At 42.7% G+C, this 22,531-nt stretch overlaps 1 protein-coding gene across 1 annotated transcript in view; it reads left to right on the top strand.

Moving 5' to 3' along the window:
• Window positions 1–18,834, top strand: part of LOC122552552 (immunoglobulin superfamily member 2-like) — a 1,022,215-nt gene extending 1,003,381 nt beyond the window's left edge. Inside the window, exons 3-9 of the mRNA XM_043695250.1 lie at window positions 4,589–4,933; window positions 6,749–7,093; window positions 10,540–10,887; window positions 11,444–11,594; window positions 14,580–14,623; window positions 16,519–16,562; window positions 17,589–18,834. Of these exons, the coding sequence (XP_043551185.1) occupies window positions 4,589–4,933; window positions 6,749–7,093; window positions 10,540–10,887; window positions 11,444–11,594; window positions 14,580–14,623; window positions 16,519–16,562; window positions 17,589–17,711 (1,400 nt within the window). The 3' untranslated portion in view covers window positions 17,712–18,834. The remainder of the gene's footprint in view (window positions 1–4,588; window positions 4,934–6,748; window positions 7,094–10,539; window positions 10,888–11,443; window positions 11,595–14,579; window positions 14,624–16,518; window positions 16,563–17,588) is intronic.
• The last annotated feature ends 3,697 nt before the right edge of the window (window positions 18,835–22,531 follow it).

Here is a 22,531-nt window from a genome sequence, read left to right as displayed (position 1 = left end):
AATGAGCTGCCAGAGGAAGTGGTGGAGGCTGGTACAATTGCAACATTTAAGAGGCATTTGGATGGGTATATGAATAGGAAGGGTTTGGAGGGATATGGGCCAGGTGCTGGCAGGTGGGACTAGGTTGGGTTAGGATATCTGGTCGGCGTGGACAGCTTGGACCGAAGGGTCTGTTTCCATGCTGTACATCTCTATGACTCTGACTCTAAGTTGCATTGCCAGTTGGTTATAGAATGGTAGTGCTGTGAGCGGCACATGAGCTCCCACTAGGGGGTTATTTATGAGGTCTGTTTCCATGCTGTACATCTCTATGACTCTATGACTCTAAGTTGCATTGCCAGTTGGTTATAGAATGGTAGTGCTGTGAGCGGCACATGAGCTCCCACTAGGGGGTTATTTATGAGTGAAAAAAACACAAGCTAAAATATAAAAACATTTTTACTGGCCTGGATTGCACAAGGTTGCAGTTGAACTTTGTCAGACCTATCGTATATGTCAGGTAATTGGAAAACCACAGGCAAAAGTAAGACCCTTTAATACCTATACCTGCATTTGAGGAACCTTTAACAAAAGTCTTAATTGATGGCATAAGATTTACCATAACAAAAAGTTCCAGAGGCCATTCTATTTTGCAGTATCACAGCAAAAAGGATAGTAGAGGAGTTACTCAAATTTTTCATTAAAAAAGGATTATGCACAGAGATGCAATCAGATCAACGATCAAACTTCACATCAAACTTATTCAAGGAAGTTATGGACAGTGTAAGACTAAAACAATTCAAATCGACTGCGTCCCATCCTGAGTCACAGGGAGTGCTCGAAAGGTGGCATCAGACAACAAAGACCACGTTGAGGACTTATAGTCAAGGCAGGTGATTGGGAGAAAGGAATTCCTTTTGTACTTTTTGCAATCAGAGATGCATCAAATAAATCGACCAAATTCAGTCCCATTTGAATTAGTTTTTGGACATGAAGTGAGAGGACCATTAAAATTGATTAAGGAGAAATTGGTAAGTCATAATTCAGAGACCAGACATTTGGACTATGTGTCAAATTTTTGGGAATGATTAAATAGAGTTAGGGAATTGGCTGGACAGCATTTAAACGTATCACAGAATACAACGAAACAGGAAACAGATAAGAAATAAAAAAATCACAAATTTGCTGTTGGAGATAAGGTTTAATCGACCTTGTTAAGTCAAAGGGAATTTGAATGAGCCGGTCTATTTGATAAGGACTCCAAACTGAAAGTAATCTCACAGAGTGCGTCATGCAAATATGCTCAAAAGGTATTTTGACAGGGAAGGAAAGCAAGAGGAGAATGTGTTACTGGTTACAACACAGAGTGAAAAACCAAGTTCAGTGGCTTCTTAACTGGACATTCCTCAAATTAAATTGGACAGTGAGGAAGTTGTCAAAAATTGGGATAAATTATTGAATTACATTCCAGAGAAAAATCAAAATTACCTGAAAGAGATATGACTATCACATGGGGAGATATGTGGAAATAAGCTGGGAAGTATGAACCTAATTATGCATGATGTAGATATAGGAGATACTGTTCCAATTAAGCAACATCCTTGTCAGCATGACTCTCTAAAGTTGACACAGGTTGAAAAGGAGATTGAACGCATGCTCCAAGATGACATAATCGAAGTGAGTTACAATGATTGGAGCTCACCCATGGTAATGTGTCAAAACCAGATGGTACCCAATGGATATATGTGGGAAATTGCAAGGTCAATGCATTTACAAAGACTGATGCATATCTGAATTCATGTTTGGAAGACCATGTTGAGAAGGTGGGAAAAGCAACCTATATTTCTAAGTCTGACTCACTCAGAGGATACTGGCAGATATCTTTGTCAGAAGGAGCAAAGGCAATTTTGGCTTCAGTAACATCAAATGGACTGTACCTATTTAAAGTCATACCACTTGGTATGAAAAATGTGCCAGCCACATTTCAGAGACTAACCAATAAGTTCATTGCCCCAATACCCAATTGTGTCATTGATGACCTGATGATTTTTAGTCACACCTGGAAGGAACATTTGCAACATTTATCCAACTTGATCGATCGACTTCAGTAGGCAGGCTTGGTGTGAAACATGGCTGTGAGTGAACTTGTCAAAGCCCAAATCATCTTCTGGGCCATGTTATTGGACATGGACAATAGCCCCACGGAATGCAAAAACAATGGGAATTGGAGAATTTACCACACTATCGACAAAAAGAGCAGTACTACGATTCATGGGATTGAGTAGATTTTATCGAAAATGCGTACAAAATTTTAGCAGTGTGGCTGCTCCACCCACTGAATTGCTAAAGAAAGACAAGAAGTTTCAGTGGACAGCAGACTATCAGAAGGCATTTGACAGCCTGAAAGCTGTGCTAACCACTGCCCCAGTATTTGCCACACCTAATTACACAAAGCCATTCAAGGTGGCTATCGGTGCAAGTGATGTGGGTGTCAGTGTTGTGCTTTTGCAGGAAGATGACGAGAAGATAGAAAGACCTATTGGGTATTTCTCTAGGAAATTGAACATTCATCAGCAGAAATATTTGACAGTTGAGAAAGAGACTTTGAGCTTGGTGTTGGCTTTACAACATTTCAATGTTCATGTTACCAGTCATGTTATCGGAGACAATCATTTACACTGAACATAACCCATTGAATTTTGTGGAGAAATTTAAGGACAAAAATTCCAGATTGTTTAGATGGAGCTTGTTGTTACAGCCATTCAGTTTGAAAATTGTGCATGTGGCAGGTCGAGAAATTGTGACTGCCGATACATTGTCGTGATTCAGAGATGCCGGTGTTGGACTGGGGTGTACAAAGTTAAAAATCACACAACACCAGGTTATAGTCCAACAGGTTTAATTGGAAGCACACTAGCTTTTGGAGCGACGCTTCGAATTAGTGTGCTTCCAATTAAACCTGTTGGACTATAACCTGGTATTGTGTGATTTTTAACTTTATACATTGTCGAGATTTGAATGAGAAACAGAGGCATTCGCTGACAGGAGTAAACAGACTGAAACAGAATGTAGTAGAACACGTTTGCATGAATATTGTTAATGTAATATATTATGTGTGTGTTATGGAGTGCTAAAAGTTCAGAACTAAGGATTTTTAAAATGAAGCCCTCTTTGGATACTGATGGTTAATTTCTTTTAAGGGGGGGAAGTGTGATAGGCAGCTTCTCTCTGGTTTGGTTTGGTTTTGGCAGTCTGGCTATTCACTGAAAGCAGTCAAGCAATTGTAAAACCAGCTGGACCTAAAGAAGCAGGTCTATGCTGATCCTCTTTCTGACTTCTCTCCTGTAAGACACTGTTTTTGATTTTACCTTTTGTGCCAAGAGGTGTTTATTGGGATTGCTGCAAATATTTGGAACAGCATCATTAAGTTGGGACGATCTGCTGGGTTTTCAGATTCATTAAGTTATTCTGTATTCTGTTCTCTTTTGTTTGTGTTTCACTCAGAATCTTGTAAATAAATTTTATTTTGTTTAAAAGTACGTGGTTTGATCAACTGCATCCCTTCTGCAATATCCATGTTATACCTGCTCAAAACAACAGTAAATTTAGGGTCTGAGTCACTTTCTTGAAATGTTTTGAGGTGTGTCTGGCCTGGATCATAGCAAGCAGATCCCCAAACATTCTTGTTTTTTTTTTCTTTTTTTTGGTCCAAAGACAGTCCCCTTCTTCTCAGACATAGTCAAGGAGGAGATTTCTTGAACACACACACGCACAGGTCCAGCTCCCTCAGAGGCAGCTCTCAGAGTGAATAGAACCCCTGACCCTCCTGGTTTTTTTTTGCAATGCTTTGTGATCAGACACTCCTGTTTTTTTTTTGTGTGTGCAGGTGTGAGACACAGTGAGAGACACAAGGTGTACGAATCTTTATTCAATTTCCACCACCAGGAAGATAGGAAAGCACCCGAGTGGCCAGTGACAAGCAGTGCCTTCCACAAAGGGCAATGCTGTGTGATCAAACAGTGAAGGGGAGGGCAGGGATTAAATCAAAATAGAGCTGGAGGGGGAAATAATGCACTCCACTCCCTGCGACTCCCACCTCTCCCTGAACAACTCCATTGTGTTACACTCCTGTTATCTGTCAGCCAGGGCTCCCTGATTGGACCAGGTTAACAGCCCCAGTCAGGGAACTCATGTTCTATGACGTTCACCTTGCTAACTTCATTACAGTCACTACAAAGAAACAATGATATATTCCCAAGATAGGATGATGTATGTTTGAAAGGGACCTTGCAAGGGATAGTGTTCCCATGTATCTCTTGTCCTTCCAGATGGAAGTGAACCGGAGTTTTGAACCAGCTGCAGATAAAATTGGCATGACGAGAGTTGAGAAATATTATTAAATACACTATTTATTTAATTATTTCTGTTTATGTTGATGAATTTTTTTGTCATCTGAATCAGTCACAGATACATCTCAATCGTTTACCATAACAATGTGTTCTGTCTGTTTAACTCAAAACTCCTATCACCTTTTCAGATCTTTTCAATATGGCAGTACAGAGAATCTGCTCTTGTGGGAATAAACATATTGTTATCTTTTTCTTTAAAGGCATCACTGGTCCAGTCCTTCTTCAGTCTCCCAGCCTGGAACGTGTCACTGAGGGTCACACTGCCCGGTTACAGTGCACCATGAGGAACTCCGCAGTGACACACACCAATGTTCACTGGTACCGACTGTCCCCAAAGCAAATTATGGAGCGGGTTTTAACACATCCAGGAAATGGCTCCATACAATGGACCCCAGGATTCATGCAGCGATTCCAGCCTTCCAGAGACTCCTCCAGTAACAGCTTCACTCTGACTATCACAAACGTGCAGCCCAGTGACACTGGGGTATATTACTGCTCAGTATTAGAAAACATCTATGGGACAGGAAGCCAGCTCAATATCACTGGTAAGTAGAGTTTACATGATAATCTCCTCCAGCAATTACCTCTTGCCCAATGAATGAATTGGAGATCAGTTTGTGACCAAGAAGATTGAGGAGGTGATGGAGAGTGATCTCGGGGATGGATTCATTGTGGGGAGGAAGGTCAGCTCAGGTGCAGTAATTTATTTAATTGTTTTGTGAGATGTGGGTGTCACTGGCTGGGCCAGCCTTTATTGCCCATCCTGCATTGCCCTTGAGAAGGTGGTGCTGAACTGTCTTCTTGAACCACTGCAGTGGTCCATTGGTTGTCATTACTGGATTTAGGTTGGGCTCCTGCACAATCTAGTAAGACCCTGCTGAACGTTTCTTCAAAAGTTGTCATCGGGATTAAAGGTGAAGCTTTAATTGAGGGTTGGGGGTTCACCCAGTCCTGACATGGGCCAGCTTGCTTGGTAAAATGTAACATCTTTACATAACCCTGACCAATAGAAATTCCCCGACTGTGTTCCTCATCAGTAAATGACCTGCCACTGGAATTTGATGAGCTAGTTTGTAAAATTTCATTCTGGTCCTCAGATGGAGTGACCACCTGATGGACCACTGTCCATTGCTCATCGCCTGGTATTTGGGATAGACATTAGTTCCTCATTAATATTTTGTCTTTCAAACAATAACACTCAGAGACTGTTTCAGATTTCATTTCTGAAAATAAAAACTGAAATAGCTGGAAAATCTCAACAAATATGGCAGCAGATTCTCTATGCAGAGAAATCAGAATTAATATTGCGGTCCAGTGACACTTGTACAGAACTAATAGCAACAAGGAAAATTCTGGTTTTTATACAGAAAATGGGGTAGAGCCCAGTGTGAGAGAAAAACTGTTGGCAAGACAAAGCAGTGGGTAATAGTCAGTCTGGGGGAATGAGCAGCTGCTGAAGGGAGCAGTTAGTGTCTGACAATGGGTAGTGTGTGTTAGCTGCCTGAGTAATGATAAGGCGTGGTGTGTGGGGGAGGGGGAAAGCAAGGGGAAAGTGCTCAGACTCTAAAATTGTTGCACTCGATATTGATTCCAGAAGGCTGCAGGGTAACCAAGTGGAAAATGAGGTGCTGTTGTTCCAGCTTGCTCTGAGCTTCACGAGAACACTGCAACATGACTGAGACAGAGATGTAGGCCAAGGAACATGGTGGTGTGTTGGAGTGGCAAGCACCTGGGAACTTAGGGCCTTTATTGCGGACAGTATGGAGGTGTTCTGAGAATGGGTCACCCAGTCTGTGTTTCATTTCCTAAATGAAGAGGACCCCACATTGTGAGCAGCAAACACAGTTTGTCTCATCACAGAATACTCAGAGGCCTGGATAGAATGACGTGGAGAAGATGTTTGTTGGAGAGAGTAGGATCTGGGGCACAGCCTTACAGTGAATTACAGTCAATTACAGCTGAGATGAAGAGGAATTTCTTCAGACAAAAGGTAGTAAATCTGTGGAACTCATTGCTGCAGAGAGCTGTAGTAGAGACCAAGTCATTGAGTATATTTAAGACAGAGATAGACAGGCTCTTATGAGCAAATGGATCAAGGGTTATGGGGAGAGGGCAGGAGAATGGGATTGAAACATATCAGCCATGATTGAATGGCAGAGAAGACTTGATGGGCTGAATGGCCTAATTCTGCTCCTATATCCTATGGCCTTATGGTCTATAATGTCATGCTTATTTTGAATAATTAACCCCACTGGTTCACTCTGATAAACTTACCATCTGTCCTTTCTCATTAACTCTAAATTGAAGTCCTTCAGAACGTTCAAATCAGTTTTAATTTATTCACACGTTTTCTGTTAAAGATGTAAATGTCCCAGTCCTTCACCAGTCTCCGAGCCTGGAACGTGTCACCGAGGCTCACACTGCCCGGTTACAGTGCACCATGAGGAATGCTTCAGTGACACACACCAATGTTCACTGGGACCGTGAGAAACCAGGGAATAAGATGGAGTGGGTTTTAACACATGACATGAGGAACATCACACAATGGAGCCCAGGATTCACTGAGCGATTCCAGTCTTCCAGAGAACCCTCCAATAACAGCTTCATTCTGACCATCACGAACACGCAGCCCAATGACACTGGGGTCTATTATTGTAAAGCGTGGGGAGACATCAGTGGGAATGGAACCCAGCTGAATGTAACAGGTAAGTCTTGTTTACCTGAGAATAATCTGATACAGTAACCATTTCCACATGGATTTATTGGAGAGGAGAATGTGTTAAATTCTTCTGGTAAAGAGAAAGCAGAGAGCTCGACATAAACATCGAACAATTCTCGGTTTTTACTCACAGATAGATTAACTGTTTCTCCTCTTGGACCGGTTCCTCAATCTCAAATCCTTTCTCTGTCTCTCTCTCTTTCTGCTTCTCCATCTCGTTTGTTCTCAGTGTTGGATTTAACATTCTCCTGTCTCTGTCTGGTTTTGTTTCATTCATTCTTGAGATGGGGCCATCACTGGCTGGGCTGGTACTTGTTGTCCATCGTGAATGGCCCTTGAGAAGAAATGTCTTCTCTGCCACAGGAAGCAGCTGAGGCCAAAACATTGAATGCCTTCAAGGAAGAGTTAGATATGGTTCTGAGGGCTAAAGGGTTCAAAGGGTAAGGGGAGAACGTGGGAACAAGAGACTGAGTTGGATGATCGACCATGATTATTTTGAAATGTGGTGTAGGCCCAATGGCCTGGATGGCCAAATCCATGCCCGATTTTGTATGTTTTGAGCAGGTGATGGTGAGCTGCCTTCCTGAGCTGTTGTGGTCCACTTGGTGTTCTGTCACTGGACCCAGTGACACTGAAGAAATTATGATGATACACTGTATATACTCGAGTATTTGTCAATCTCATGTAAAAGTCGATTCCTATTTTTGGTCCAAAAATCTGGAATTTTCCATATATCTCATGTAAAAGTCAACCCTAGTTCTTCACAGTTAACAGATCAACATTGATGAGTCAGTGTGCCTGCCCATTCCACTCCACTCCACTCCAGCTTTCCAGTCTGCTGGCTATACCATTCCGTTCCAGAACGTCCAATCCACCAGCCATCCTACTCCGATCCAGATTTTCAGAATAAGTGTAATTCTTGTGATTTTTTTTCTTTATTTATACGTCAGTTGGGCTTCTGCCAACAAAACAGTATGAATTTTGACAGGCATGAAATTCAGATCCTCAAATGTGGTATTCCTGTAATAGTCGACCCCATAAATTTAACCTTAAAAAGTCGTCAAAAAATTCAACTATTGCTTGAGTATATACAGAATGTGCTGAAAATGTGTTGCTGGAAAAGCATAGCAGGTCAGGCAACATCCAAGGAGCAGGAGAATCAACGTTTCGGGCATGAGCCCTTCTTCAGGAATGAGGAAGGTGTGTCCAGCAGCTAAGATAAAAGGTAGGGAGGAGGGACTTGGGGGAGGGGTGTTGGAAATGCGGTAGGTGGAAGGAGGTTAAGGTGAGGGTGATAGGCCAGAGTGGGGGTGGGGGCGGAGAGGTCATAAAGAAGATTGCAGGTTAGGAAGATGGTGCTGAGTTGGAGGGTTGGGACAGTTATTTTGTAGATAAATATTCAATAATGGCCATAGTTATTTTTCCTTTTGTTGTTTATTATTTTATAAAGAGATCTGGCTCTTGCTTGTCTATTTTTTGACTCAGAGCAAACATGAATTTCATCCCCTTGAATGCAATACTCCTGTAATAGTCCACCCCTAATTTCAGCTTAAAAATAATTTTAAAAATTTGACCTTTATAGCCACAAGTTGTATACAGTATTTCCAATTCAGGATGGTGAGTACTCTGGAGGGGAACCTGAAAGAGATGCTGTCCCATGTACCTGCTGCCTTTGTCCTTTCAGATGGAGAGGCTGTGGGTTCAGAAGCTGCTGTTGGAGGAGTTTTGGTGAGTTACAGAAGGGCGTCTTGTAGATGGTACCCACTGTACATCAGTTTAAAAGGGAGTGAACGTAGAAGGTATTAGTTGTGGGGCCAATCAGGCGGGCTGCTTTCTTCTGGATGGCATGAAGCTTCTTGAGTGTTGTTGGAGCTGCACCCATCCAGGCAAGTTGTTCCATCATCCTCCTGATTTCTGCTTTGTCGATAGATGGTAGGGTGGCTGTGGGTGTTAGAGTGTGAGCTACTCACCTCGACCTGCTCTTGTAGCCACAGTATTTGTTACACTGCTCCAGTTAATGGACAGGTTAGTGTGGACTCCCAGGATGTTGTTCATCAGGGAATTGTTTTCCATTTTTCTGATGGGATGTGGGCATCACTGACAAGGCCAGCATTTGTTCCTCATCCCTAATTGCCCTCAAACTGAGTCATTTGGCTGTTCATATCTATATTCCTACATATCCCTGTTCACCTTTCACCCCCCCCCCCCCCCCCTCCACCCCCGAGTCATCGAGAATCTCCCTTCCTCTGCCTTAAAAACATTTAAAGATTCTGCATCCACTGCCTTTTGATGAAGGGAATTCAAAACACTCACAACCCTCTGAGAAAAAAAGATCATCATCTCTATCTTCAACGTGCAATCCTTTATTTTTAAACTCTGCCCCCTAGTTCTAGATTCTCCCTGAAGAGGAACCATCCTTTACACGTTCACCGGGTCAAGTCCCCTCAGGATCTTACAGGTTTCAATGAAGGTCCCTCTGAGCCCAATGGGATCCAGAGTGAACACATTTGGAGGAAGGGTTTGCAGCTCGAGGAAGTTGGATCCAAGTTGAGGAGCTGGAGTCTGAGCTGCAGACATTGGGTCACATCAGGGAAGGGGAAAGTTCCCTGGAAACCTTTCTCCTGAGGGTGCTCCCACCCAATGGATTCAAGAATTGGAGATTAGTCGTGGATCAGGGACAGGAGGCTTTGACTGCAGGTGAGGATGGTGTGGGTCCCAGGCCTTTCTAACAGTGAGTCCAATGTCACAGGTTGGGACCTGACCCCAAGGATTCCCCCAACCCTGGGATAATAACCCTGGTCAGGAATGGAAGGGAAAGTCTGAGGTTCCGAACAGAAGGGCTTCACTTTGCCCATTGCTGACTCAATTCCAGGCAAGTGCAGTCAGAGTCTATCTGGCTCAGGGACAGAGTCAGAGAATCACAGAAACATTCCAGTGTAGAAGGAGACCATTCAGCCCATCCTGTCTGCACTGACTCTTCAAATGAGCATCATTCCCAACTATCAATGTCCTGCTCTCTCCCCACAGCCTTGCACACTGTGAGGATACAGAATCGGATGGAGCAACAGTGAATCAGAGAGGGTGTGCTCAGGGAGCATCGATTACAGGCTGTTTGAAACTTCCAACATTTTTTCTTTCATTTTCAGTGAGAATGAAACTTTTTAAATGGCTGCTCAATCTCTTCCAATCAGTCAGCTGTGACCATTGTGAAATTCTCCTCTTGATAGTTTATTCACAGAATGAATCACTGCAGCAAATTGGAAAGCATTCAGTGATGGATATGCTTCAAATCATTCCCCCTCAAATTACAAAGAGCAATATCCACACAGGAAGCTTCAGTTCATCCTCTGCAAATCATCATTTAACCAGGAGAAGATTTTATAAAATGTTACAATTCCAGTTATATTATTTTTTTCTCTTCAATATGAACAGACCCATTGGCTGATCCAGTCCTCATTCAGGATCCAGTGGTCAGCAAGGTGGCAGAGGGTGAAACTGTCGAGTTTGAGTGTGCCATGAACAATGCCAGTGTGACTGACACTGATGTCCACTGGCACTACCAGCGACCTGGCAGCAACAGGGAGTGGGTGATAAGCCACTTTGTGAATGGCACCCTCACCAAGGCCCAGGGTTTCCCCGATCATGTTCAGCTTTCCAGGAATGTCAGCAGGAACAGTTACATTCTGAGCCTTGTCAATGTGACTCTCAATGATACTGCTGTGTACAGCTGCAGTGTGTGGAGCTACATCTATGGAGCAGGGAGCCAGCTTATTGTAACTGGTAAGTCAATGGGAGGGAACACCGGTGTGACCAGGGGAGGGAGCACCCGGCTGCTGTGCTTCATCAGTGGAAGGGCAGAATGGTCATCAAGGCCAGGTATTCCCAAGGCTGGATGGGGTGTGGCTTGGAGAGGAACTTGCAGGGGGTGGTGTTCCCATGTATCTGATGCCCTTGTCCTTCTAGATGGAGGAGGTTGTGGGTTTGGAAGGTGTGCCTGAGGATGTTTTGTGAATTTCTGCACTGTATCTCATAGATAGTGCACAGCAGGGAGTCAGTGGTGGTGAGAATGAGTGCTTGCAGCTGTGGTGGCCAATGGTGTCAGTTGCTTTGACCTGGATAATGACAAGATCATGAGTATTGTTGGAACTGCCCCCATCCAGGCAAGTGGGGAGTATTCCATCACACTCTTGACTTGTGCCTTGTCGATAGTGGGCAGGCTTTGGGGAGTCAGGAGGGGAGTTACTGTCGTGAGGAAATCAAAATTAATGTTGACAATCTTAGACATTGGCCAGACTGAAGTGACTGTGTGTGTGTGTAACATTCTGATATTTTACAGAAGAGTCTTCTCATGGTATTCCCTGGACTTCAGATTCCATTTTAATCATTGGCACTATTCTGGGCTTCACTGTCTTGATCTGCATTGTCCTGCTCACATTTTTCCTTTGGAAACAAAAGCTGTGTTCATCAGTAAAGGACTCCTCACAAGGGTAAATCCCATTTCTTCTTCGGTTTGATTCTGTCACTACACTGTTATCATTTTCAACATTGGGGCAGTTGTTTTTAGTGAGTGCTGATATTCCCACTGTAGCACACAGATCCAGTGTAAATGGTAGGTCAGTGACTGTCGAGACCATACCTTACATCCAGATGCCCAATCAATGCCAGTTTGCTCTATCTCTAGTATCACACATCCTCCAGTGCCAGGCTACAGGTACCTGCTGGTGACAGTCAGAAAGCTTTGAATGGGTCAAGCATTAGACATCACCTGCAGGATCCCCATTAGGTACTGGATCATTATCCACTGAGCCCATACTGGCCATTCACTTCCACATCAGGAGAAAGCCCAAATCACAGTTCCCTGTCCTGTTCCCCTATCCATTCGATCCCCTTTATCCTCACACCCCTCTCCAATTGAATCCTGAATGTTGACATTGATCCTCCACCTACCATTAATCTGGAGAGACTCCCAGAGCCTCCCCATCATCTGGTGAAGGGATTTCCTGAACGTCTAGACTCAATCTTTTCTTTTGCAATTTGTATTGATGATCCCTCATACTTCATCCCCTCAATAGTCTGTTTCTCTCTCATTCATTGCCCTTTTAAAGGATTTTAAATACTTTGATTACAGTCCTAAAGTTTGGTTCATCCAATGATATAAAGACTTTCTGAAGTCTTTCTTTGTAATTCCATTTATTGTACTTGGCAGCATCCCAGTGAGTTGTTGACCAGAAGAAATAGGAACAGGAATAGGCCATTTAACCCTAAAGCCTGCTCTGCCACCCAATAGGATCATGGCTGATCCAACATTCCTCTCAATCACTCTCCTGCCTCTTTCTATAACCCACAAATCCCCAACTGATCAAGATCTCCATCTCAAAAATTCGAAGAATCTGCCCCCACAGCTCTCTATAGCAAGGAGTTCCAAAGACTCTCAACCCTTACAGATAAGAAATTCCTCCTCATCTCAGTCTTAAATTGATGCCCCATTATTCTGAGACTATGTCCTCTGGCTCTAGACACTCCCATGAGGGAAACACTCTCCTCAGCATTAACTCTGTCAAGCCCATAATAATCATATGTTTCAACGCGATCACCTCTCATTCTCTCATCTCCAGTAAGTAGAATCCCAACCAGTTTAGCCTTTGCTCATAAGACTATCCTTCCACACCAGGGATCATCCTTATGAACCTTTTCTGAATCGTCTCTGTTAAATGATATATTTTCTTAAATAAAGCAATCCTGCTGACTGTACTTCAGATGTGCAGGTCACTCTCTCAGTCTTCACAGCTTCATGACCTTGAGAGCTCTGTCAGTGTCTGGAGGCTGATGGAATGTTCACCTGAGCAAAGGACACACATGCCCAGAGGGTCTTAACTAACATTCAAAAGATAAAGAATATTCTCTTGATGCTAAAATTGTAACCGCTGACTCTGTGAAGATTGTTTGAATCTAACAGTGAGTGTAAATACAGTGGGAAGTTAAAGTATTGTCCATACACAGGGAGCCCAGTGGATCACTGTATCCAGCTGAGTCTAGTTCCTGTTTATCCATGACCCTCCAGCTCAGGTTACAGAGTCCTGTTACTGAGAAAGACACTCAAAAAGAATTGAAATGTAGCACCCATATCAGTCTCTACTCTGTCTCCAAATATGACGGTTATTCTCATATTCACCTGTGGAATATAGGCATCAGTGGCTGGGCTCAGTATTTATTCCCATGGAGAAGGTGATGGTGAGTTGCCTTCTTGGACCGCTTCAGTCCAGTGCACACGCCGTGTTTGTTGCATTCCAATGGAAAGATTAAAATCTCCAATCATCAGCTCCTAACATGAGCTGCAAGACAGAGTTTTGATTTTGCCCAATCCTCCCTGCTAGAATATTCTTTCTGAACCTCTGGGATAAGAGAGATAAAAATCAATTCCATCTCTAAACATTTTTCTAAATGATTGGTTTATTGATGTTAAAGCATGAACAGTTTACACATGAATAGAGTTTGAAACTTACATAAATCAGAAACTAACATCAGCTATTTTTCTGAAAGCTTAAGGGTAAATCCTTCCTCACTCGCACTTTTTAGCTGGATCCTGTTCCATTGTAGAGAAGTCACTGGGAAATGATTGACTTCATTGTTACTTTTCAATCTGTTCTGACTCCTCTCTGGGGCAGTTGGGGCTTGAACCCAGATGATCTGTCTCAGAGAGAGAGAGATACTGCCCCTTCACAGTGAGGCCCCTTAACAATCAAAGCCAGACTTGAGCCAGAAGTTTTCTGATCACATCACAGGCCAGAGCAAAGTCACAAATCCACTTGCTGATGACTTGCTCCAGCTCTATTCCAATATGAGCTTATTTCTCGGTCTGTACCAGCTGACAGTGCAGCAAGTTTCTTGAAGAAATGTCTCCCTTCCACAGTCAGATTAGATTACAGTGTGGAAACAGGCTCTTCGGCCCAACAAGTCCACACCGACCCGCCGAAGCAAACCCACCCATACCCCTACATTTACCCCTTACCTAACACTACGGGCAATTTAGTATGGCCAATTCACCTAACCTGCACATCTTTGGACTGTGGGAGGAAACCGGAGCACCCGGAGGAAACCCACGCAGACACGGGAAGAACGTGCAAACTCCACACAGTCAGTCGCCTGAGTCGGGAATTGAACCCGGGTCTCTGGCGCTGCGAGGCAGCAGTGCTAACCACTCCGCCACCGTGCCGCCCACAACAGGAATAACAACAACTTGGCTAAGTTTCCCAGCATGCCCTCTGTTTTGGTCAAATTCTTTCCATAGTTGTTCACATAAATTCTGCTCTTTTAAAAAAAAGAACCAAGTTTCGAGATCATCCTTTTTATCTTTAAACTGGTCTTGAAAGTCCATGGTGAATAGTGTAAAATCCATCATCCCGAGACTGTGAAGGAGACAGTGTTGTTCTGTGGTAGATGTGCAATAAATCGAATGTGTTGCATTTATTTAGGAGCCCTGTTGAAGACCAGAACATTGTGTATACAACAGTAAATGGTAAGCAAACTAATTCCATCAATATTGCAACATTGGGCAGGAATTACTCTTTGATCCAAATCTCCATTTAACATCATTAGATTTCTGATATCATTGATAAGCTCATGGTTAGAGCAGCTCATTTGTTGGATCAACACAACTTACCATTATGGTAACTCACTGGGAAATATTCACACGAGGCTGCATATGTTCTTTAACAATGGAACTTACGTTTATTGCACCAAAGAAAGAAAAAAAACATAATATGTGTGTATATATTTATTACAGTGCGAAGAACCTTAACACACTCATTAAAACAATGTTTCACCCAAATTCTCATCGCTATCTATTACAGAGGCACAGTTATCACTGCTGCCTCACAGCACCAGCAACCTGGGTTTGATTCCAGCCTCAGATGACTGTCAATAGAGTTTGCACATTCTCCCCGTGTCTATGTGGGTGTGCTCTGGTTTCCTCCCACAATCCAAACATGTGCAGGTTAGATGAATTGGCCATGCTAAATTGCCCATAGTGTAGTTTATTAAGTAGGGGAATGGGTCTGGGAGGGTTGTTCTTCAGAGGGTTGGTGTTGAGTTGTTGGGCCAAAGGGCATATTTCCACAGTGTGGCAAAATTATATTCCAGTCTCAACCCTTTAATTTCCCAAATACTGATTCCTGTTCATTTCTTTGTCTTGAACTGTCATAACAATTTCTTAGTTTTTAATCTGAATTCAAATGCATGAATCAGTCAATGTTCTAATGTCTCTACATTTTCAATTTGAACAAGTTGAAGGTTTAGATTCGATTGCTTACAGTGTGGAAACAGACCCTTCGTCCAACAAGTCCACACCGACCTGTCAAAGCGCAACCCACCCAGACCCAGCATGGCCAATTCACCTAACCTGCACATCTTTGGACTGTGGGAGGAAACCGGAGCACCCGGAGGAAACCCACGCAGATAGGGGGAGAATGTGCAAACTCCACACAGTCAGTCACCTGAGGCAGGAATTGAATCCGGGTCTCTGGCGCTGTGAGGCAGCAGTGCTAACCACTGTGCCGCCCGTTTCTGTCCCAAATTCTCCTTGTTTGGAGAAGTTCACAAATGGGAAAAACATTGCTGCTGTGGTGACTGGTTTCTTCTCCATTTAAAACTCTAGCTGGGAGAGAAACTCAATCTTTATTCTGAATTCAACTCTTGGTTGTGTTCAGCTTAATCTTTGTGTTTATCGAACTGAACTCAAAACAAAACATTTACACTGTCGGTCATGAACCCAGAAGGATAGCTATTATTTATTTAACACTGCAGAGGCTCTCCGAACTCCCAGATGGCATTCACGTGTCTTCTTGGAATGGCTGCATTGAATTCCTGTTCCAGAATGACTTTCTGACCTTTTAAAAGAATCTCAGCAGCACGAATCCATATTCATGCATATCTCTTTTTTAATAATTCCAAATTACAATGATGAGATATTTCACATACTGTTCATCACCACAAAAGAGCGGGGATAAGGAGAAATGTTTTCACTGGACAGAATTGCTGCGATCTTGAACACACTCCCTGAAAAGGTGTTAGAAGCTGATTCCACAATGAGTGTGAAGAAGGGTTTGGATAGGTACTTGAGGAAGAGGGATGTAAAGGGTCACTGATAAAGAGCAGGGCTGTGGGAATGAGCACAATAACTCTTTAAAAGATCTAATGTGGGTGTGATTAGTCGATGGTGCTCTGTGCTGAGTTTGAGTGATTGACATGATGAACGTTATAACGGAGAGCAGTGTCCAGGATTCCCATCAGCTACCTTCCTCTAAAACTGCCCAAAGTCACACTGGCATTTTCCCCTCACCATCTTTCCCAGTTGAAAGAGCTCGATCATGACTTGGCTCCATTCTGAAGAGGTTTCATTCTGTTTTCTTTCAGATCGAACACGGAGCAGTGAGCGAGCAGCAGTTCCTCCTGTTGTGGTAAGGAAATGGGACACCGCTGTTGGTTTTTGCTGCATTTTGAGAAACAGAAGCCACATCCGGGAGGAACTTCGGTATCACCAGAACGATAACAAACCATAACTTGTAACACACAGAAAGTCTCTGTTCCACAACAGGCTTTGACAGAAAATAATCAAAGAGCAATCAATCATTCCCTTCTTTTTAATCTTGGGACAAGTTGCCTGGACAGAAATATCCACAATGTTCCAGTGCCTGGGAAATGCTCTCACATTTTGTGGGATTACCATCACAGAGAGAATGCCCTGGGGTCTATGTTCCTCCTAATGGATTGTTCAGGTGCAGGGGGACCCTCTGAGGGTTGAGATTAAGAAGGGGGAATGAGCCAGTACCTTGTGGCTGTGATTCAATCTCAGTTTCACCTTCCTTCACCATCCCCAATGTTCTTCCTTCCCTCAGTATCCAACCGATTGCTGTCTGGTGCCTGTGAGGAGCTGAAACCCACAACAAGCCCTGGGTCAGGGAGATTCAATCCCTGCTCTGCTCCAACTGAGCTGACTGCAGTCGGGGGGAGAGAGGAGCTTGGCTCCATTGACCTCAGCACCCGAGATTAAGGAGTGGGGATGAGCCAGCATTCCAGCTTTTCCCTCCCAGATCATGATCCTGACATCCTTGGATACCAGCCAGGGCTCATTGGGGACTCTCTTGCTGCTCATTCAGATGGATATTGATTCAAGCCTCAGTGCACAGATTTGAGCACAGATTTTGGGCTGACCCTCCAGGGCAGTACTGAGAGAGTACTGCTCTATAAAAGCTGCCCCTCTTTTGGGCATGGAGTGAAATCGCGATCCTCTCTGCTGCTTCGGATGGATGTAAAACATCCTGGGCATTAGTTTGGCAGAGAGCAGAGAGGTTCTGCTGAACTCCCTGGGTGATGTGTGTCTATTCCCCAACATTCACCAAAGCAGACCATTTGCTCAGCGCTGCTGCTGGGATCTTGCGGTGTCTGTGAGGAAATTACTGAGTGATGTTTGTGTTCGATTCCAGCATGCTGAAGGGGAATGTCATTATGCTGAGGTTCACTTTCATCGACAAGGAAGCAGCCAGCCGACAGTGACAGCTGCTGAAAGGAGCTCGGAATACGCAGTTATAAAACGGGCAAGAAACTGAAGTTCAACAGGACCCTTTCACTCTGCAGCAAGGAGCAGCCAAGAACAGTTCACTCGAACAGACTCATCTCAGCTTCAACTTCACATTCACCCAGATTCAGGCTGCCTCACCAACAAATGTCCCATGTCCATATATTCCCAGACCCTGAGATTACTAGGCACTCAGACCCTCCTAGACCCTGAAATTACTGTGCACTCTGATCCTCTCAGACCTTGATAGAACCTGGAACAGTACAGCACATGAATGGGTCCTTTGGCCCACGATGTTGTGCTGAACATAATGCCAAATGAAACTAATCCCTTCTGCCTGCCTGTGGTGCATATTCCTCCAATCCTTGAACATTCATGTGGCTTGTTTGAAAATTCCTTAAACACCCCGATTGTATCTGGTTCCACTGCCATCCCTGGCAGTGCATTCCAGACTCCTCCACTCTCTGTGTAAAACCCTTGGCCCTTAAATCTACTGTGAATGTCCCCTCTCTCACCTTAAATGCGTATCTCATAGTATTAGACATTTCAACTCTGGGAAAAGGACTGTCAATCCAATCCATACATCTCATTATCTTATGGACATCTATCAAGCTTCTCCTCAGCTTCTGTTGCCCCAGAGAAAGCAACCTGAGTTTTTTCTAACCTCTCCTTATGGCTCATACCCTCTAATCCAGGCAGCATCTTGGTAAACCTCTTCTGCACTCTCTCCAAAGCCATCATATCCTTCCTGTCATGTGGTAATCAGAGTTGATTACGATACTCTAAATGTGGCCTAACCAAAGTCTGATAAAGCTGCAACCTGACTATTGTACTCAATTCCCTGATCAATAAATGCAAGCATGCATGTGCCTTCTTTACAACACTATCCATTTGCAAGACCACTTTCAGGGAGGTGTGGACTTGAACCCCAAGTCTCTCGCGACAACAATGCATTTTAAGGTCCTGCCATTAACTGTATACATTTCCTTAACATTTGATCTCCAAAAGCGCAGCACCCCACACTTACTCGAATTAAACTCCATTTGCCATTTCTCAACCCATATCTGCAACTGATCTATATCCTGCTGTATCTTTTGCCAACCTCTACACCATCTTTGGATCACCTGCAAGCTTCTCACCCACCCATCTACATTTTCATCTAAGTCATTGATATTTTTATAAAGCAGACACTCCTCTGAAGAACTAAAACTGAAACACCCCAAGAGGAGCACCTTGCCCTATAATCTGTTTAAGGAGGGGGGAAAGTGGTGCAACCTGCCTTTAAGCAACTTCCAGTTATTAAATAAATTAAACCTCTGATACTGACTTTACAATTAATAAGTAACAATTTATTTATGTACTTCTAACAGTGAACAAATTAATGAAATTATTAATTTGCCAAATAAATCCCTTCTAACTCTTAATTATTACCAAATAAAACAAGATTCTGGTGGTATGCTGTTCCAATAAGTATGAGTCCACTCATAAAACAGAAAATAGCATTTAGTTTCTCGTAACTGTAGCCTGTTTACATGTCTTCTGGAATCTTCTGTGCCTTCACGATCAATTCTCCTGTCAGGAATATTAAATAGTTGTGCTATTAGTACAATTCTCATTTAGACGGTGTTTTACTCTCAGACATAGAGGAGGCTGTGAGAGCCAGCAATTCTCTCTCAGTAGCTGATGGTCATTAGCTCTAACGGATGGCAGCTTTCTCTGAGGTCTTTGTCCAACTGCCCCCTTCTTTTATACCCATGATGACATCTCAATATTTCTTACAATAGGATTGATCCAATGTTGTCAAAACCGTCACATTTAAATTTAATAGGTTTTTGGTATCCAAGTGAAAGTGAGGACTGTATATGCTGGAGATCAGAGTCAAAATGTATGATACTGGAAAAGCACAGCCAGTCAGGCAGCATCCGGGGAGCAGGAGTGTCGACATTTCAGGCATTTCTGATAAAGGGCTTATGCCTGAAACATTGAGTTTCCTGTTCCTCGGCTGCTGCCTGACCTGCTCTGCTTTTCCAGTGCCACATTTTTTATGACTTTTGGTATCTAACTACAGACACAAGCCTTTATCTGAACGCCTCTGGGCCAGCTGGTTTTCAGATTTTGGGATTGTTTTGGATTTTGGAATAAGTGACAGTTTAACGGTGAAATTAAAAAAAATACCGAATGGCAGACGCATCTGTGAGTACTACGAGTGCTGAGACAGAATTGACGCCTGCCAGTGCTAGGCCACTTTGCCATGTCATGTCTGAGTGATGTGGGTCAAGTTGGTGTGGAGTTGGGTTAATTGTTTGCACATCAAACAAACTTGTTATGCAGAAAGTAACTTCACAAGAAATACTTCGGATTTTGGAGGTTTTCGGATGACGGATTTTCGTATAAAGGATTGTCTATCTGTACCTGGTTCAGATTGATTGGCTAAGCTCAAAAGACTATTGTCTTAATAAAAACTGCTGCTTTGTCTCCTAACTGTATGGCCTTTCGATACAAATGTTTCAATTTGGGTCCTCTGTGGACTTGCAAACGTTCAAACTGCTGCTCGCACGCATCCATTGAAAATCTCTAAACTATTAAGAAGGTCTGGAGGTGTACTAAAAAGCTCACAGAACTACCTGACACAGTAGAGTATTCTGAATAAGGTAACAATGTAACATTTGGCTGAACAACTAGAGTAGCTCAGTTGCCTGGCTACAAAAAGCAAATTCAAATTTGACTAATCAGTTTAAGTTATGCCCCGAGATACCAAACTCCATTCAACTTTGAATTTGGTGTTTTGACAATATTAAAACCAATGAAGCAATCAAATGTTTTAGGGTATGAATATCAGACATTTCGAACAGTTACCCAGAGAGGCAAAGAGCAGCAAAGAGAACTGTCAAAAGACCAACAGATGTGGGCTGCTAGTTAGAGCTCTCTGAGAAGTACCTGTCTGGAGAAGGAATTTGCACAGAAAAAAATTGATACCGAACTGGAGAGAAAATCTAGAGAAGAAGATATAAAGAGAAGATTCAACAGCGGGCTGGTTTTGAAATTTGAATTTTTTGCAAATCTTAATTGGGGGTTTTATCGGAGCAGTTTGGATAGAGGAGGAGGTAAAAGATATGTTTAAGGAAAGGAGTTGTTAAGAGTTGTTAGTTAATATTCTCTATTAGACTTAAAGAATAAAGTTCTTAATTTTTTGTACTTTAAATTGTGACTTTGGAATAGTTTATTGCCTCTCAAATTTTCACAGATTATAGAATGGGATGAACCTTTTCTGTGTTGCTGGTTTCAATTAGCAGAGGGGTTTACCCTGGTTCGTGACAGTTTGGGGGCTCGTCCTGGATTTGAGCAGTTTAGGTCTTGGAATTGTGATTTGCACAGGTTTAGACTGATTTAAATAGATTTGGGGAATGAAAAAGCCCAATACATTTAAACATTTGCAGGTTAGTGTCCTAGATCTTTAAACAAAATGTAGGTGAGGCAATTTGTTTAATTTCAGTGACATATGGTTGATTAAATGAGAAATGAGAGAAATGGCTATTAAAATTGCTAAAGAGATTCTGGAATTTGAAGATGATTCTCAAATTTTCCAAAAAGGTTTGGAAGGAAAGAAACAGGCCATACGTTTAGAATTAGCAAAGAAATTAGATATGGGTTTAACCAAGGACAAAAGTAAAGCTGAATGTGTAAGGGAATTATTCAAACACTTAGGTGTGTCAGAGAAACAGACAAGTGCAGCTGAGGTACAAAAACCTAAGTTATCATTGAGGAAAATGTATTTAGAAGGTAAACAAAAAGAGAGAAAATGAGAAAGACAGAAAGAGGAAAGAGAGAGAGAGAGAGAGAAGGTTGTTAGCTGAGCAAATGGAGAAGGAAGAAAGGGAAAGAGAAAGAGAGAGAGAATTTGAACTTGAGAAGTTGCACTTAGTCAGCAAAGTCAAGTTAACAGGATAGAGATGAAAAAAGAAGATAGAGATATATACAAATATGTCAAAACTTTGCCACATTTTGATGAGAAAGATATTGAAGCCTTTTTTATTTCACTTGAAAAATGGGCTAGGCAAATGGACCGGTCTGAGGATTTATGGGTAATGCTAGTACAGACTAAACAGGTCAGCAGAGCTAGTGAGGTATTTGCCGCACTGTCAAATGAGGGGTCAAGAGATTATGAAGAGGGTAAACAGGATATTTTAATTGCTAATGAATTGATACCAGAAACATATAGACAGCAGTTCAGAAACACAAAGATGCAACCAAGTCAGAGTTATGTTGAGTTTGAAAGAATTAAACATAGTCATTTTGATAGATGCTTTAAAGATAGATAGGCCCTTTGAGGCTCTAAGAGAGATTATTCTCCTCAAGGAGTTTAAAAAACTCACTTCCAGAGATGATAAGAATTCGTGTGGAGGAACAGAAAATTCAGGAAGTGAGAAGGGTTGCAAAATTAGCTGATGAATACATGCTGATGCATAAGACAAGCATCTAGCCAGAATTTCATCCTATAAGGAATGGATGTTGGGAGAAAGGGAGATCCTACAGTATGAAACAGAGTAGAGAACACTGTTAAGATTTTACTACAGGTTAAAGAAGCCCAAGAGGGTTGAATGGAGGTCAAAGGCCTCAGGTGTTTTCACTGTAATGGAGTGGGACATAGAACATTACAGTGCCCGTGGTTTCAGAAGGGCACTGGGAAAAGGTGTTTTCTCTACCAGAAGGTTGGACACGTAAAGTCACAGTGCTGGTCGTTAAAGAAAGGCACTGTGCGAAAAGATGTAAAAGAAGCTAAGCCAGTGGCTTTAGTGAAGGTAATAAAGGAGACCCTTTAGTAGAGCTGAGGAGCTGCAGGAGAGTGCACGG

This window comes from Chiloscyllium plagiosum, chromosome 9, assembly GCF_004010195.1.
Source record: "Chiloscyllium plagiosum isolate BGI_BamShark_2017 chromosome 9, ASM401019v2, whole genome shotgun sequence".
Classification (NCBI taxonomy): Eukaryota; Metazoa; Chordata; class Chondrichthyes; order Orectolobiformes; family Hemiscylliidae; genus Chiloscyllium; species Chiloscyllium plagiosum.
This window is presented reverse-complemented; position numbering and strand designations above follow the sequence as displayed.